Source organism: Meriones unguiculatus, chromosome 1 (assembly GCF_030254825.1).
Source record: "Meriones unguiculatus strain TT.TT164.6M chromosome 1, Bangor_MerUng_6.1, whole genome shotgun sequence".
Classification (NCBI taxonomy): Eukaryota; Metazoa; Chordata; class Mammalia; order Rodentia; family Muridae; genus Meriones; species Meriones unguiculatus.
In genome coordinates, this window is record NC_083349.1 from 192,362,450 (window position 1) to 192,380,738 (window position 18,289).

Genomic DNA, 18,289 nt, shown 5'->3' on the forward strand with positions numbered 1-18,289 from the left:
GGGAATCAGTTCTCACCTTCCACCTTGTTGAGGAGGCTCTGTCTCTCTTTCTGCCATGCTGCATGTTCCAGGCAAGGTGTCAGGTCGGCTTCGAGGCTCTTCTTCTTTCTCTACCTCCCCCCTCTCCTGAAGCAGTGCTGTGGTTACAGGTTCATGCTGATGTTTTACATAGGGGCCAGGGGTCAAATAGAGGCGGTCAGGTTTGCCAGGCTGGCCGGTGTCTTCACCCGTTGAGCTATCTCCCCTGCTCTAAGGTTTTTGGTTTTTTTTTTCAACTTTTAATTTTTATTTTCTAAGAAATTATGAAAATCCTCCTGGTTCAGCCTTCTGAGTGCTGAGATCACAGATATGTCCAACTGTTTCTGTTATATTTAGACTGAGTCTCACCAAATTACCTACCCTGGTCTCAACTTTCTGGGCTCAAGTGATCCTATTGCCTGAACTTTTTATATTCCGGGGACTATAGCAGACTTGTCACCACACCTGGATGTTTGTAGCTTTTGCTAGTGTGAACCTACTGTGGTGGGGCTTTTTGGTTTGGGGCTTTGTTTGTTCTGAGACAGGGTTTCTCTAGGTAGTCCATGCTGGCCAGGAACTCAGAGCCATCTGCCTCCTCCCAGGTGCTGGATTAAAGCAGTGTGCCACACACCTGGCTTGGTAGTGGGTATTGATGAAGTCTACGGAAGAGAAACTCAAACTGTTCAAGATTTGAGGGTTGTCACACAGGAGGCCGTGAATAACTAGGGAAACATGTTCAAGGAGCGAAGAACATTGTGGACCTGTGCACACTTCTGCCTTTGATTGGATCCCCAACATTCCTATGGTTGTGATTCCTCACACACAAAGGAGAATATCTCTGCTCTGTATTCCCCAGCATCTTCAGGCTAAGGGATCTGCCATTGCCAGTGTCTGTTACGATGTACTAGTCAATGGCAAGAGTAAATTGTGGGGGTGGAGGAGATTGGGGTGTTGTAGCAGGTGGGCTGTGTAGTGTCATGGCCCCAACGAGTATTGGCTTTTGCTCATAAAAGGATGCACCCAGTCTCTGGAGCAGCCCCAAATTGGAGAATCTGTGCTTTATTATTATCTGACCTGAGGGAGGTGAGCTTAATAAGGTCAATGCACTGGATAGATAGAACAGTTTTCCTAGAGTGACTGAAGTTTTTAGTGGTTGTGAGGTTTTAACCTACTCAACCCAGCCACGTCCTAGCTTCCTTCTGTAAAAGGGGTTATTTTTGAGCATTCACATACTATGGGCCCACTGACCTTAAAGGTCTAGTTTGTTGGCATCTTCAGGCCCCTTTTTAGGCTGGATTAGCTCCTACTTTAGTTACCCAGTTTTCTTTTTCTATTTGTTCACCTATTTATTTTTTATTTTTTCAAGACAGGGTTTCTCTGTGTAGCCTCGGCTGTCCTGGACTCGCTTTGCAGACCAGGCTGGCCTGAACTCGCAGCGATCCACCTGTTTCTGCCTCCCTGAGTGCTGGGCTCACCGGCTTGCACCACTGCGCCCCACTGCCTTCCAATTTTCTGATTTCTTATTTGCTCTTCTTTCAGACTGTTGCTATTTCTTTATATCCTCTCAATTCTTTTCTACTTGGCTTAAAAAGTAGAAAACCTGGTTAAAAAGTAGGTTAGGGCCAAGTATGGTGGTATAGGTATTTAATCCTAATACCAGGAAGACAGAGGCAGGTGGATCTCTATGAATTTGAGATCATCCTGGTTAACACAAGTTAAGTTATGCAAGCTAGGGTTGCATAGAGAGATTCTGTCTCAAAAAACTAAATGAAACACAAGGGGAAGTAGAGGAAGAAAAGGAAAGAGTACACCAGAGGTGCCCTTGAATCCTCTTCAGTGTTTTTGGCTTCCCTGTTGCTGCCGATGGCCAGACATGTCTGAGGCCAAAAGAATTAACTTACCAAGGATTTCAGGGCTTCAAATCTACATCTTAGGTTTTGTCTTGGGCCTGAGTCTCAGTCCACTGGTTAGTTATGTGGGAGTAGAAAGTCTACCAGCTAGAAAGTAAGGATATCTTTTGGGAGATATCCATCTCATACTTAAGCATCACCAGGCTTTTGTGCTGTACTTAACTGAGCAGAAGAAATGGGGGTCTTTTCTACAGATAGGAATCTAGCACGTGTTTAATCTTCCTCTACTTCTTAGCCGAAGCCATTATAGTGTTTTCTTCCTATTTCAGTTTCACTAGACATACTTAAGTGTTAAAGACTCTTGTCTTTTTTTTTTTTTTTTTTTTTTTTTTTTAAGTCTAAGGCATTGGAAGTTATAGCTAACTACAGCAGAATCTCACTAGTGAAGATAGGGACAAAGTGGGAGCTGTGGTGCCTTCTTAAGAATTTAATATAGTTAATATGTTCCTGATGGCTCATAGGACTCTGATGACTAGTCACTAAACGCCCTTTCAATTTAGGCTGACTCCCCTTTACCTGTATACCATTTCTTCCTGAATTCTATGGTTTTCCAAGCTACTTCAGAGTTTTATTTTAAAACCTTCCAGTCTGGCCAGATGCAGAGCAGAGCAAAGGTCAGCCATTTCATCTTGTGGAGTTTCTTCATTTGCTTTCCTGATATAAGTACACCCTGCAGGGGCTGTCTGGGAAGAAGCTTGAGTGAATGGGGAAGGAATATGAACAATGCTCAGGCTGCCTTCAATTCCCCTCAAACGAGGGATAGCTTTATCTCTTTGATAGTGTGCTTCTCACTCAGATTTTATTTGAACAGGGTACTGCTTTAAAAATAACCAACCACTGGTCTACAAAATAATGCCAGATAAACTTGAGGACTATACTATTATTACATCTATTCTCCTCATTTAGGATAGTGGTGACCCTGAGGGATAAACTGGTGCTCAGTGAGAAGAGATTTCTAGGTTGTATAACCTCAGTCTTTAAACCCGCTAAAAAAGTTCCAACCTTCCAATAAGAAATAATGCACTACATGCCTTTGAAGATAGTAACTAGCTAGAGACGATTTCTTTGAGGTCTGCAATGCCAGGAGGGACTTTGCATTTAAATAGCCAGGAGAGGCGTGTGATAGCTTTGAAAAAGCTAGAAAAAGTGAAGGGTTCTTGACTGTCTGCTAGGCGTGTTTATTTTAAAGTTTACAGCAGCCCACTGTACTAGAATCTTACTAATCAACAGATAAAGCATTTGCTTAAATAATCCAGCTAGTAAGTGCTTAAACTGAGATTCCGTTCAATAGTTTTGAGGGTTCCCGACCTCCCAGCTTAAATCTAGGGTTTAGGTAGAAGGATCAAATGTTCAAGGTCATGAGCTGGAGAGATGGGTCAGCAGTTAAGAGCACTGACTGCTCTTGTAGAGCACCTACATGGCAGCTCACATCTGTCTGTAACTCCAGCTCCAGGGGTTCTAACACAGGTACGCATGCAGGTAAAACACCAGTGCACATAAAAGTAAATAAAAAAAAAGGTTCAAGGTCATACTTGTCTAGTTCTAGGCTAGCCTGGGTTATGAGAAACCTTGTCTCAAAACCCTCTAAGCCAAGGAGTTAGGTTGGAGAGCTTGGAGACTCCTCCTGGGTGGTGCTGAGCTGGGTTTGGTGATTGTTGTAACTGGCGGGGTAAGTAAAAGCCTTAACTGACTCTTTAGGTAAGAAGATTACAAGCAGAGGCAGGCAACTAGTGAGCTCCTGCCTCAATTTTTTTTTTTTTTTTTTGAAGTTAAAAAGAACTCACATTTGTATTACTAGTATTGAGGACTCAGGAAGCCTGGGAAGGATCATCATGAATTCTAGGCCAGCCTGTAGTATAAAAAACCCTGTCTTAAAAAAATAAAAATAAAAAATAAGGTGTGTTGGGTCAGGTGAGGGGCTTGAGAGATTGCTCAGTACACTTTTTGCTGCACAAAATGAAGACCTGAGTTTGATTTTCAGCACTTACAGAAATCAGTGTGTGGCAGATGCTTTTAATTCCAGCAATGGGGAAGAGAAGACAGGCCAGAGATACTCGGATCTGTAAATGAGGGTGTGCATATGTCATGTCCATGAAGTAAATGGAAAGGTTCTGGGGTGACAGCACCTTTGTTTGAGTATAATATTGTGAATTGAAGACCAATGTCTCTGTGTAGCTGGGTGACAAATCTTGTTTCTCTTAGTACAATTTTTCTAGAACTATCTAATGACAAACTGGTGTTAGAATTGTGGAGATAAGGTTTGTCATCAGGAGGGAAGGCAGGGTGTTTCCTTCAAAGACCCCAACTTGGATGGTATCCTGAGCGTATGCAGAAACAGCATATGGGAGAGTGAACAAACTCAGGATTTGGGCTTAGATAAACTTGCCCTGGCTACTTCATGTAGGCAAGTCCCTCCATTGTCTGTGATCTCTGTTTGCCCAGTTATAATTAAGGATAATAATGTCTAACTTAAAAGACTTCTAGGGTATTTTACACAAAGGCATGTTTTTTTCCGAGGAGGACACTCAGGCAGATCCATTCAATTGTACCTTCACTAGTAGGGAGTGAGGAATGGCCAGAGTCCACATGATACAAAGTCAGAAACAGTTACTGGGTCCCATCCTGGAGCCCCTTGACTGCATTGGATGCTGAGACCCCAAAGGTAAATTAGATAATGTGGCTGTCCTCAAAGATCTCAACCTGAGGGGTGTTCAGAGGGTGTAAGTATCAGCCATATCTTTCTTCATAAAGAGGGTGGTGAGATGGCTCAGTGGGTAAGAGCTCTTGTTGCACAAGCATAAGGACCTGAATTAAACTTCCCAGCCCCATGTAAAAAGCCCAGTATTATTTTTTACACACACCTGTAACCCAAAAGCTGGGGAGTGGGGAGGTAGGAGGATCACTGAGGCTTGCTGACCACTAGCCTAACTCCAGATGCAGGAAAAACTTGTCTCAAGGGAATAGGCAGAGGTTGCTAGCAGGACACTTGACATCCTTTAAATATGCACGGTGCACACAGTTGTCTGTGGGTGCACACACAAATTAAGGAACTATCTACAACATGCCACAATGCCTAGGTGTCTGGCCTCCACTGAGATTCAGAACTTTACTAAGTGATAATTATATTGATCCACATAACAGGCAAAGAATTATTATCCTTAGAGGTGGCTGAGCCACAGATAAGGATGAACTAGATGGGAGCCAACATAAATGGAACACAACATTTCTGACTAGTATTCCCCTGTGCCTCAGCTCATTAACACAGTATCTGTTTATGCATGCCTTCAGCTAAAAGTTGATTGCCATCCTAGGGAGGATGAGTATTGACTTCCATGGGTCTGTCAATACTGAACCCACTGTCCTCATGTCCTTGCCTTTCCCTCTACACGTTTCTTCCCAGTTACCACCCGCATTCCCACCCCACCCCCAATACCAGGTGAAATGACCATTCCCTTTCCCAAGCTGGTACTTCTTCCCACCTGCCCTGTCTTCCTTGGTGACAGCTTCCCACATGGACTCTTGGGTAAGGGAAGTATTCTTAAGTTATCTCTAAGGCCCCATCCTCTGAACATCCATTCTTTCTCATTTTCCTGGGAGCTGAAGTAGGAAGAGATTTACCTTAACGTAACACTGGCTATGCTAACCTTTTTTCCTCTACTAACCACAGAAGGCCATTGACTACTTCCTCTATTCCTACACTGAACCAGTTATCTATTATTCTTCCTTGGGATTTTCTCAGATATGGCTCTTTAAAAGAGACTAGGTCCACTATGTAGCCCAGGCTGGCCTTGGACTAAAGGTCTTCCCTTTGCCTTACAATTGATGAAATGACAGGTTATTTGTCACCGTATCAATCTTGGTAAGGTTCTTATGAGTAACTTGGGTTATTAGAACAGCCATCTAACTGGCAGAGTACCGTTTCCTGTTTACCTGATACCCAACTAAACCCCTCTCTTCAGTGACCTCCAAAACCAGTGTTTCTTGGGGGCTGGACTGCAACTCAATGCTTGCCTAGCATGTATGAAGCCTTGAGTTTGATTTCCAGAACCACATAAAACAGATGTGGGTGTGCACAGCTGTAGTCTATGTACTTGGGGAGGTTGAGGCAGGAGAAGTTATCATCTGCTATGAGTGTGAGATCAGCTGGGCTACATGAGATCCTGTCTCCAAAACAAAAGAAACTAAAGGAAACAACAATGAATAGCATGTTGCTCAGACTGCGTGCCACGGCTCTCTGCTCAGCTCTTTTGAACAGAGATGTTGTGGTCAATAGCAAATGAGGCAGGTAAGGGCCTGAGTCAGAGCTTCAACTGAGGGCTGCTAAAAATGAGGGAGAATTTTCTGGACTGGGTGGTGAGAAGAATAAGTTGCCTTTGCTTTCCCCAACCTAAGATGCACCTCTGAAGCCTGTAAACTCACCATCACAGCAGCCTCCCTTGTTGCCTGTTGACACCCTTGGTTTAGACTGCTGCTCTACTCCATTCAGCCGCTAGCTAAACGGAAGTAACTGCTGGAGTGACTGGATATACGCGTGCACACACCACACACACACACACACACACACACACACACACACACACACACACACACACACGAGTCGGGGGAGGCCTTGCTTTACCTCCTGCAGCCCCTATCTGGATCTGAAGTGTTTGGAGGGTACTGTGAAAATCTCGGCCAGTTGAAAATTGCACTAGATAGCAGAAGGAGTGAAATGTCTGATTCACACCCCATAGAAGCTCAGACAAGCGCCAGTTTTCCCGGCTCTCAGGTTTCATAGCTGACAGGGACCTAACAATGTACGTTGGACACGCGTTGAAGTCAAACAGCCTGGCAAGTCTAGACGTGGTAGCCAGTCCCTACTGCCTCTAATTCAGGTACTAACCAGGTCGGACCCTGATGAGCTTCTCAGATCTGACGCGTCCAAGTGGTAGGATCACAGAGTGCTACACGTTTCTCCTGATACAGCTCCAAATGGGTTGTGTGTGTGAAGGAAATTGGGGCCAGGTTGTTAAGATGCACCCACTTTAGCTTCCATCCTGCGGAACTCGGAATCCCAAAAGGCCTAGTCCGAAGTCCTCGCAAAACTCTCCAGTGGCGGCGTGGGAGATGTAAGAGCGGCTGCCTCGGACGCGCCTCTCACTCGTGGCTAGTTTAATTTATTTTTATTTTTGTGGAGGCTGGGGGAGATCAATGAGGGGGAAGGGGCGGGGAGAGGGAGAAGGCGGACCCGGAGTGACCGACGTATATGCGGAAGAGCCAATGGCTGGTGGGGGGCGTTCCCTCCCATTCAGGACTCCTCGCCTGGTTCCGGAGGTATGTTAAACAGCTGCTTTTAATTTGGTCTCCCCAATTTCGGTCTTTTGGGGGGCTAGTTCTTTGCCCGTCTGCGCTGGCTGGCCTAAAGCTGTGTGGGTGCCGCGGTCCCCGAGACCGAGCTGCGGGGAGGCCGGGAGTCCCGCGGCCGAGGTAGGCTAGGGGCAGGCCAGGAAGAAGAGCGCTTGGCGCCGCCCGCTCGTAGTGTGTTTCTAAGCTGGGCTGGATCCATGGGGAGGGGGCCGGTCCGGCCTGGGGTCGCCCTTGTGCCGGCCGCGCCGCTCAATTTATTTTACCAAGCAGTCGGTTTCGGTGGGGCACTGGGGAAAGGGCCGGCAGGAGCCCAACTGCTCTGGGAAAGCTTTACAAATATTTTAAAAGAACAGTCTCATAAAGAAGAAAAAGGGATTTCTGTACAGCGAACGGAGCGGGGCCCTGGCTGCGGCGGGCGGGCTCGGCAGCCGTCGCCTGGTCGGTCAGGCCCACCGAGCTCTCGGGGTCCCGAGTTGGCCGACCGCTGGAGTTTAGAGCGAGCCGGGCCGGCGGTCTTCCTCCGCTAAGCACGCCCGGCGAGTGCAGCAGCCGCCCGGAGGGTTCGCTCCTGCTGGCAAACTTGGAGGGGTCGGTGAGCGCGCTCCAGGGAGGCGCGGGCACCGTCGGCCCGCGGTTGTTAAGGACTCTGGGGGCGGGGGCAAGGCTGCATTTGCCGGAGAGACCGGGGGGCGGGCGAGGCTCCAGCCGCTAGCCTCGGGGCCGCCGCCGCCTCCCAACTCCCGAACCGAGGCAATCTAGCAAGTATTCGGCGCCAGAGCAGCCTAGCGTGCGACCGGCGGGCGCCCTGGCTGAGTATAGAAAAGCTTTAGCAACTCGGAGGCTTCGATTCGCGGCCGCAGCTGATCCCCGTGCAAACATGGAGCTGCCGCCTTCCCCGCCCACCTCGCGGCGGCGGCGGCGGCGGCGACTGCTCCCCCCTCCCGAGTGGCGTGCTGCCGGGGCTCCCTCTTTCCGCGAGGTGCCGCTGCGTGCCACAGGGCCGCGTACAGGGTGGGGGCGGCCGTGCGCGCGCGCGCGCTCCCGCGGGGTGGCCTGAAAGGGGCAGTGAAGGTCGGAAACTGGGAAAACAGATTCCACGCTCGGCCGAGGGAAAAGGAAGTGCATCAGCGGGCGGGGAGGGGCGCGCCTGTCAGCCGGATGGCGGCTGCGGGCCGGAGGCGGGGCGCGGCGAGGCTGCGGGCCGGCGCGCGGCGCGGGCAGGGAGGCCGGGCCGTCCCCGGTGCGCGGCCGCCGCGGCCTTCGCGGCCGGCCCAGACTGTTTACTATCTCCTGCCGGGAGCTTGTGCAACGGCCTGGAGGGGGCCCGAGAGGGGCGGGGACGCTTCCTCCTCCACCCAGTTCGGGCTCTGCGGAGGCCCCGCCTTCTCTTGTTTTTCACTGGTCGGAGCCGAGTCCCTTTTTTCCTCCTTGTGTGTGGATTGGACGACATTCCCTAGAGCTCCGCCTATCGGGAGGCTGGACAGGAGTTTAAGTTGCTAAGATTTTTTTTTTCCTCCGCGGGCGGAGGGAGGATTCCTGGGGCCTACGTGCGGCACAAGTCCCCGCCCCTGCTTCTGATTGGCGAGCTGGACAGGCCTTCCCCCTTCTGGGGCAAGCTTGGAGGGGGACGTTCTCCTGCTCCCTGCCCCCCTTCTCGTGAGCGCGCTGGGCACATGGTTGAGGCCCTCCTACCTCCCTGCAACTTCCCTCCCGCCCGGAAGTCTCCGGCTCCGCGCCCTTAGGAAGGGGGGCGGGGTAAGCCTTGGAGGCACACAAAGATTCTCGAGTCTAGCGATCTGGTAGCCCTCGAGGGGAAGCTCCACAACTGGCCCTGTTGCTCCGGAAAGCGGCGCTCCGGGGATGCTACCTTGAGGGGAGGGAACGAGTTCTGCCCTCCGGCTGGATCAGCCTTCGCTGTTTTTCTCCGTGCCCCCTGACGTCCTTAAATTTAAGTTTGAGAAAGCTTGGACGTTGGCCTCATCCTTAATTCCTTGGGCAAGATAGTTGTGGTGCTTAGTCGGAGGAATCTAAGATTATGACAGCCTAGTGATGGAACCTTAGGCATGCTCTACGGTACCTCGTTCTCTGCAGCCAAGGGAGGTCCAAGAGGTCTGTTCTGGCAGGGATTCGGGGTGTTCGTTGATGCCCGTGGTGGGCGTGCTGTGCATTGTATGGTAGGTACTCAGTCTCAGTTCAGGGTAGACCTCTGTCGGTTTTGGCTGGCGGCTTGGCTCAGTCTTTTAGAGCCCTGCCCTGAATCAGGGCTCGGCTTGGTTACCGCTGTGGCTGCTCCCACCTGTCGGTCACTCGGAGTTCACAGCCCATTACTGTGGCGTGAAGCCGTCCTAGGAGTTAGACCACCTGTTGCCCACCCTTGTTTATGGCAGTCTCCGCAGGATTACAGGAGGGCAGCAATGGGCTTACGGTACGGTTCTCCGTGCCGGAGCTCTTGGAGACTCAGCTCTAGGGAGTTTTTGTTGTTTGCTTGTTCTTCCCCTCCTAAATTTTTTTCCTTGATGTAGAGCGCGGGAAGATTAGTCCCGTTTAACCCCTCATGGCTCAGCGAAAGCCTCCTACCGCGTCCCCTCCCTCCCCCCGCAAGATCGGCCCTGGGCTCACGCCTTATTGGTGAATAAATTAAGCCAACTAAGTATCTCAAAGCACTTTGTGTGTTCCAGGCATTGTTAACTACCCAGAGGGCTTAGAGCCCGCCATTAACTCACTCTGCCAAGGAGGCTATGGATGCCTCCCTCCTTTATTTTTTGAAGAGGCTGTCCTAGAGTTCCTAAATTCAAACGAGGTTCCTGCCTTCTCGCGAATAGTTGGGATAACAGGATCTTCACTTTTGAACAGTCATTCTCAAGACCATACCGCCAACACCATTTGGGATTTTTACTCGTTTTCTGAATGTGAATGCACCCTCAAGGTTTACTGTACATATACCGTAGTCTGTCTGAACCTCTTGACTCTCCAGCCTAAGATGTCTCTGGGTCTACCCTGCAGACAGGGAATACATTTTGCCTCATGCTCCGCCTTCCGGAGGCTCGCTTAGGCGGTGACATTTAAAGGCCTGCGCTGGGTTGTCTCCGCCCCTCGAGGGCTGCATATCCAGGTTGTCCCCGTGTCAGTGTACAGCCAGCTCCAGAGACTGGCTGGTAGAGCTCTAGACCTTAATTTTGGAGTCTCCATGCAGAAAGAAGTGCTGAATGCTGCAGATGGCTGTGTCTGGGAGACAGTGAAAAGTAAAAATAAGTGGGTTGGAAGGATTAGGCTCTCTCCCCGGCATTGTTTTGTTTAGCCCTCCGCGGTGGTGATACTACTCTTTCCTCCTCGAGTCTCAAAGCCTCGGATCTCGACCGCCGAGCTCCGCGCCATCGCCGGTCCCGGCTTTGGAACGCGGAGCTTTAGTCTCTAGTGTAAACATTCCACAAAAGGACTGCTAAGGTTCAGCATCCTCGCGCAGGGCGGAATGGGCTCCTTCCTGGACCGGCGCCGTGTCCAATGGCGGCTCCTACCGGCGACAAGATAATCCAATCAGCTCGCTGGGGGCGGGGCCTGGCCCGCGGTGCGGTGGGTGGAGTCTGCCTCCCTTAAGGACATTTCCATCCCACATTGGCTACTCACCTTCCTGGGGCTGTGAGAGAACCAAAGGTAGCCTCGCAGTGCGCTGACCGGCGGAGGCGGGAGCCGATTTGTTAGGCCTGTGGCCGGGGCGGCGTGGGGCGGGATACGTGGGGCTCTCCAATGGGAGGTGACGCGGTGCTCGCCGCCCTCCAATGGCGTCGGCGCTTGGGGGCGGGACTCGGCGCTCAGTCTCCAATAGGCGGGGTTGAGTTAGGGACGCTCCCCGCCAATAGGGGCGTGGAGAAGGTGAGCGGCTCGCTCTCCCCTCCCGGCGAGGGAAGGGGGCGGGAGCAGGCCTGCGCGGCGCGGCGATTGGACCCGTCTTTGACGGATGGGTACGACGTCCCGTGGCGTAGCGAGGTTGAGCCTTCCCTCGGCGGGGCGGGCCGGGAGAGTGGGCGGGATTTCCCGGGTAACAGAGAAGCGGCCGCGGCGGTACAGGCGGCAGAGACGGTTTCTCCATCTTCCCCCCTCCCCTTCCCCCCTCAGAGTTTCCCTCCCTCCCTCCCTCCCAGCCAGTCTGGACCCCCAGGCCTGTGACCGCTTCGTGGTCGCACGGGAGGGTGCCCGTCCGCTCCTACGGGCCTGTGCCCGCGCCGTTCCGGGGCCTCCGCGCTGGGTGCGAGGCTCACGCCGGGAGCGACGCTCAGGCTGAGGGGCTGGAGCTTTTGCGGTGAGAGCACGCCGCGTCGCGGTCCAGCCGGCAGCTGGGCGGCGGGGAACCCGGGGCTGGAGGGCGTGTGTTTGTCGGGGGGGGCTGACCTCGGCTTCCCGTGCGTGGCCGTGGGGGGCGGAGCGGGGCCGCACTCCGTGCGGGAGGGGGAGGCGAGCGTAGTCCCGGTGCGCACGGAGGGGCGGGCCCTCGCCCCGCCGATCAGAGGCGGGGCCGGCGCGCGTGCGGTGGTGGAGAAAGGGGCGGGGCGGCTCGCGCCGCTGCCCGCGCCCGCCCGCGCCCGCCGCCGCGCCCCGCCTCCTGTCCTTGTGGGTGGGCCCTCGGCCCGCCGTGCTCGGGGCCGGCGGCCGTGCCGGCCGGGAAGGGGGTCTGCAGCGTGCGGCGCTCGGGGCGCGGTGGCCGGGGGGCGTGCAGCCTGTGTTCCTCCGCCTCCGCGGGATCCGGTTGGCCGGAAGGCGCGTTCGGGGCTGCCATGCCACGCCCCTCCCGCCCCGCCCCCGCCGGGATTTCCGCCTCCTTAGCAGGGAAGCGGCGTAGGGGAAAGCCCGCTGTCGCGTCTGCCGGGGTCGGGCTCGGTGTCTGCCTCCCGCTGCGTCCCCGCGTCTGGGAGGGGCCCTCGCAGACGAGGCGCGGTGGAGGCGTCCGGTGCCGCCTCCGTCCATTCTGCCTAGGGCGTCGGGTCCCGGAGCTGCAGTCTCTACTTTGCTTCATGCATTGTGGAGGGCTCGGTAACAGCTAGGGAGAGTAGAAGAAGCGTGGTCAGCTGCACTCTTCAGTTGTAATTGTTGGGACGAGATGCTCAGCGCGCTCTCCGGAGTGGCTGCGGTGGGGTGCGGCTGGTGCGGTGCCCATGCTTCTCTGGTAGTGGCTAGTGGGGGAGGGGCAGAGTGCTCAGGAGCTGGAAATGTGGAGGGTGCCAGCCTTTCCTGGAGTTCTCTTGATGTTCAGCTAATGTGCCCCGACAGAGCTTCGCTTCTTACCAATGTTGTGGTAGGTAGACAGCTAACATTTGCGACCATTTTTAGTAACAGAACTTTAAACCCAGTTTTCCCGTTCGAGCTCCCTACAGAGCTGTGATTTTTATTTCCGCAGAAAGGATCGAATTTACATTTTAATCTCAAAACTGATCTTTGACAAAGATGATTGTTAAAAATGATGGTGTGTGTTGGAGTTATCTAAGGCACGTAAGCATTGCTCCACCACAAGGCTATACCCCAGGCCTGATTCGCGTTTCTTTTTCTTTTTTTAAGTCAGGGTTTAACACTGTATCCCTGACTAGCTTCGAAGATTTTTTTTTTAGTTAAGTAAAATACTCTTGACTTCACTGATTTTTCACCTACAGAAGGTTTTGTTACATAAGTTCTTTTGGCTTTGTGTAATTGTTAGTCCTTAAAGCTTAATGTTGCTCTTTATAGATACAAAATAGGTTGGATTTGTGTATGAAACCTGTATAGCATGGCCTACCAACCTGTGCTGGAGCGTCACTTTGGCCATTATGAATTTACTGCACATAGGTAACCATATCAGAGGGGATGTTGTTAGGTCTTATTTAGAGAAATAACTCCATGAAAAGTAAAACATTGAATCCTCATTTGTGCACTTGTGTCTATTTATACTTTCCAAACAGTTATTTTAAAGTGTGTGTAAGGCCAGAATAGGGTGTCAGATCTCCTGTACTGGAGTTAACAGGTAGTTGTGAGCTACTTGACATGGGTTCTGGGGATCCAACTCCAGTCCTCTTGCAAGAGCATTATGGGGTCTGCACCAAGACATCTCTCTGACCCCATAGTCTATGATTAATCATACTCATTAAGTTCTGGATTTATCCTTTCTTCAGTAGAGGCTGAAAACCATGCCCTGTGCTGTACTTAATGAAGAGTTTAAATGTTCACTTTTCAGCTAAAGAAGTGACAGCAGCAATAGTAATAGAGTTGACATGGGGTTCAAAAAAATAAGAACCTGGGTATTTACAGATGTATACACTTAAAAAGGTAGTAGAGAATACTTTGCCTTTGAGGAAAGTTTGGCCAGCCCATAGTTAATTCTGCCACATGAAGTGCAGTCTGGGAAATACAGATGACCTAGCTCGTATATATAATGTATATGTGTGTGTATGTGTGTGTGTGTGTGTGTGTTTTTCTTGAGATAAAGTTTCACTGTGTAGCCCTCACTATCTCGGAGCTCACTCTGCAGACCAGGCTGGCCTCCAGCTGCCTGTATCTGCCTCTCAAGTGGGCATCACTGCTAGGCATAATTCATATGCTTATAGACTGCTTATTCTGGATAGTATGCTGGAGTCACAAGTCCTAGGCTTTAAAAATTCAAGAACCTAGTTCTTGTGCTTTTCCATATATCAGTATCATATGCATTAGTTTTGCTTAAAGTTGAAATACCTTAGAATTATTAGCATTTGGGAGCCTGGCTAAGATTGTGTTGAGTTTTCAGCACTTGTGTCTACCTGTAACTCAAGCACCAGGGACTAACATCTCTGGCATCTGTGGGTCTTGGAACACATGTCTGTATTTCCCACATTCATACACATAAATTAAAAATAATAGAAATATGTCTTTAAAATGTAAAGTATTAGCATTTAAAATTCAGGCCTTAAGTAGTTTGCATAAAGAAGGTTTCTTTTTTTTTTTTTTTTTTTTTAAGAATAAAGATGGGTATTAATTTGACAAGATTCCTGGCAAAGCACTGCCATCCTGACAGTGCAGCCGGTATACTGAAAAGCTCTCCGTGGCAGCTTTATTTTGGAAATTTTACCTAGAAATCAGAGGTTGTGTTCACTACCTTTAGTTACCTAGTATATTGCTTTCCAGTTTCAGATAATTCCTCCAGCTAAAAGTGTATTAAACTATCTTTTAATATACTTTAGTAATGTTCTTTAAAATGATAGTTTTAACAGCTTCTTCCCACTCGTAATAAGGGTTTACATTTATTAACCCACTCTGCCCCGGGTGTTTGCCAGACGCTGTGTCTTTGCTAATGTGTTTACTTGTGTGTTTGGGTATGTGCCTGTGGCTGTGAATGGCTACACACATGTAATCTAAGTCTGAGTTGTGGACTGGTGAAATGGGCAATTCGTTTATCTGGACCCACTCTGGGGCCCCGGGCTGCCTAGAACTTACAGCGGTTTTTCTTGCCTTCGTCTCAGCTAGGACTACATCTCTGTCTTGCAATGCTTGTTTTAGAAGTGAAGATGTCTGGTGAGGTGGCCTCAGGAGGTAAAGACACTTGCCATGCAAACTCTTAAGACTAAGTTAGACCCCAGGACGGAGCTGTGAAAGGAGACAGCTAACTCTTGGAAGTTGTCATCTGACCATCATCTGTGCCGCCTTCTCAACAATAATAAATATTTCAAAGAAAACAAGACAAAGGGCCAGGGACATGTCTGTCAGTAAGAGTTCCGCTCAAGCAAGGAAACTTACTCTGTTTCTGGGATATACTTGAAAAGCTGGCCATGTAAATTTAAGTGTGTGGTAGTCTGAGCTTGAATATCTAACACTGGGGAGCAGTGAATTGTAGGGGGATCCGTGGTACAGGCCTACTTAGGCCAGTAAAGGAACCTGTTTAAAAAAAAAAAAAAAATCAGGATGGACTCCAGAGTGAGAGCTGAGGTTGGCCTGTGGCTTTCAGTTGCACACACAGCATAAGTGGGGCAGCAGAGTGGTTCAGTGGGCACAGCATTTGCTATTAGAGCCTGAAGACCTGAGTTTGATTGCTGAAACCCACATAAAGGTGGACAGAGAGAACCAGTGCTACAGAGCTGTCCTTTGACCTTGTATGAGTGCCCACATGTATATATCATACACGATACATACGTAATAATTCTTTTAAACTGGAAAGAGCCAGGCACACCTGTAATCCCAGCACTTGGGAACTGTAGGCAGGAAGATAAAAAGTCCAGGGCCATCCTTGGCTACATAGGGATTGTGAATCAGCCTGGACTGCACAATATGTACCTCAAGAACACAGAATGAGTGTGTTCTGAGGAAAGAGCACAGAGGGGCTTAGACTATATAAGTGGTCAAGTCAGAATTTGATCAGGTAGCCTGCCTGTAGACGCCTCACCTGTGTAAAGTGCCTCTGGTTTAATGAGAGTGGTGTGTAATATATATGTATGTGTATAGTATATATATTATATGTATGTATTTTAAAACCTTTAAAGAATGTTTATTTTGTATTTTTTTAATGTAGGGATGCTCTGTCTGCATGTACACCTGCAGGCCAGAAAAGGGCATCAGATCCCTTTACAAGATGGTTGTGAGCCACATGTGGTTGAATTCAGGACCTCTGGAAGAGCAGCCAGTGTTCTGTTAACTGCTGAGCCATCTCACCAGCCCATATGTATATATTTTAATCACAACGAAAGTGTATAGGTAAAAAATTAGTTGTGAGTGAGCTCATTTTTTAGAGTGCTTGCCTATTGCCTGAATACCTGAGTTCAGCCTCCATACCCTCATAGACCAGGTGTGGGGCACAAGCCTGTAATCCCAGTACTTGGGAGGTAGTTGAAGGTCATTTTCAACTATATAGGCATTTGAGGCCAGTCTGGGCTACATGAGAGAGATCCTAACTCATAAAACATGGGCTGTGATGTTGGTTCATCAGGTAAAAAGACATGTTGCCAAGCCCCACAGCCTTGAGTGATCCCTGTGACTCACATGGTAGGAGAAAGCACACACATTAACGCACGCACATGCACGCGTATGCGCCCCAAATATAAATAGTAAAAACTAAAATAAAATACACAAACCATAAACTTCACCATTATTAAATTTTTCATCTTTTAGTTCACTGCATTGGCATTAAGTACAGTCACATCCTTGTGCCGCCTTCAGCACCATCTACCTTCAGAACGCATTCATCTTCCTCTGTTGGAACAGTAAGTCTGTTTTTTAAGATAAATTTTTATTGTTTTAGTTACACATGAGGATGCAGTTACCCTTGGAGACCAGAGACGTTGCATCCCCTGGAGTTGTGGTTAAGATGGTCATGAACCACCTGACGTGGGTGCTAGGAACAAGACTCTGGTTTTCTGCAAGAACAGCAGCAAGTGCTCTTAGTTGCTGTGCTCTCTCCAGCATCCTCCCCCTTAATTTTTTTTTTTTTTTTTTTTTTGGACAGGGTTTTATCTACCCCTGCTGGCCTGAAACTCACAAGAGCTCTTTCCTGGCCCTGCCTCTTGAGTGAGTTTATTTATTTTGAGGAGCTTTCAGTGTCAAAGCTTTTGGCTTTGAGAAAAACAATTGGGGGTTGGGAGACAGCTGGAAAGATGGTTCAGTGGTTAGCAGCACTGGCTGCTCGTCCAGAAGACCCAGGCTCAATTTTTAGCATCCATGGCTCTCAACCATCTGTAATTCCAGTTCCAATGCCCTCTTCTGGTCTGGTAGCACCAGGCACAAAAGTTGTGCACAGGCAGACATACAAGCAAAATAAATTTTTAATTTTTTTTTGTTGTTGTTGTTTTTTTAGACAGGGTTTCTCTGTGTAGCCCTGGAACTCTGTGTAGATCAGGCTGGCCTCAAACTCAGAGATCCACTCTGCCTTTGATTCCAGAGTGCTAAAATAAAACATCTTTTTTTTTTTTTTTTTAAGGATTAGGACTTGAATTCTGAGAGTGAACTGAGTGGACAGCTATTTAATTGCCCACCTGCTCAAATATCTCTGGCCTGATGCACAGCCGTCTTGTTCCTAAGAACCTAACATTCTTGTCAGGAAAGGCAAGAATACATGGGATTTTACCAAACATCGTGAGTGTTGAGTGCCTTTTGATAACATGTTGTAGGAGGTGCAGAGGAGGAACATTGTACTTGGAAGGGGAGGAAGAGGCGGCACTACAGGAGAGACATGAGGAAACCATAGGCTTTCTCCGAGCTGTTGAATGTCCTTAGGTATCTTACAGTACTTCTGATGGGGGAGAACATGATCTTGAAATCACATTTTCTTGTGTCGAGTCCTCCCTGTAGTAGCAAGTACTCCTATCTACTGAGCCTTCTTTCTAGCTGTGAGGCTTTTTTTTGTTATAGATTTATTTCTAAGTATGTGTGTGTGTGAAGTTGGATTCCCTGGAACTGAAGTTACAGGAACTTATGAGCTGCCTGACATGCTTGATGGGAACTGAACTCAGGTCCTCTGCAAGAGCAGTATGCACTTTTGACCACCAAGCCATCTCCCCAGCCCCCAAAGTCTAATTGTGCATGCGTGCATTGTGCACGCACACACACACACACACACACACACACATGCTCTCTTTCTGGCACATACATGAGATTACAGTGTACATATTGCATGGCCTGTTTTTGCTTAGCATATTTCAGCTAGGATGAGCACTGATTTTCATAATAGTTGTTCAGTTTTCCACAGTATGGATGTAGCGCAGTTATCTGGGACCCAGCACTTCGCTTGTTTATACTCTGCTGCAGCAGTTAGATGTGGCAGATGTGTAGGACACAGACCTAGAGGTGACTTGGGTAGGTTAAGGAGTGTGCATATTTTGAATTTCCGTATAATACCTGACAACTAGACTATATTTTTTTTTTTGAGACTTAGCCTGTATGAGAAAGAATATGCTGAGTTCAGCCTGGAACCCAAATAAAAAGATGGGCACGTGGGGCATACTTGTAGTCCCAGAAACTCCTACAAGACAGGAGGTGGAGACAGGGTAATCTGGAAGCACATGAACCAGCTAGCCTAGAGTAAACTTTGAGGCAGC

At 49.3% G+C, this 18,289-nt stretch overlaps 1 protein-coding gene across 1 annotated transcript; it reads right to left on the reverse strand.

The window, feature by feature from the left end:
- Window positions 1-9,991: 9,991 nt before the first annotated feature.
- LOC132649852 (basic proline-rich protein-like) lies at window positions 9,992-11,391 on the reverse strand. Its single transcript, XM_060374510.1, has 2 exons — window positions 10,899-11,391; window positions 9,992-10,785 (listed from the first exon to the last, which is right to left on the reverse strand). The coding sequence occupies exons 1-2, from the start codon at window positions 11,359-11,361 to the stop codon at window positions 10,721-10,723; spliced, it is 528 nt and encodes a 175-aa protein (XP_060230493.1). The 5' UTR covers window positions 11,362-11,391; the 3' UTR covers window positions 9,992-10,720.
- Window positions 11,392-18,289: the final 6,898 nt, after the last annotated feature.

What these genes read in the sequence shown, in the direction of transcription:
- LOC132649852 (XM_060374510.1), bottom strand. Translation starts at nt 11,361, where the DNA reads ATGGAGAAACCGTCTCTGCCGCCTGTACCGCCGCGGCCGCTTCTCTGT. An exon ending in TCTCTCACAGCCCCAGGAAG is followed by an intron (nt 10,786 to 10,898) that starts GTGAGTAGCCAA and finishes TGTCGCCGGTAG; the next exon opens with GAGCCGCCATTGGACACGGC.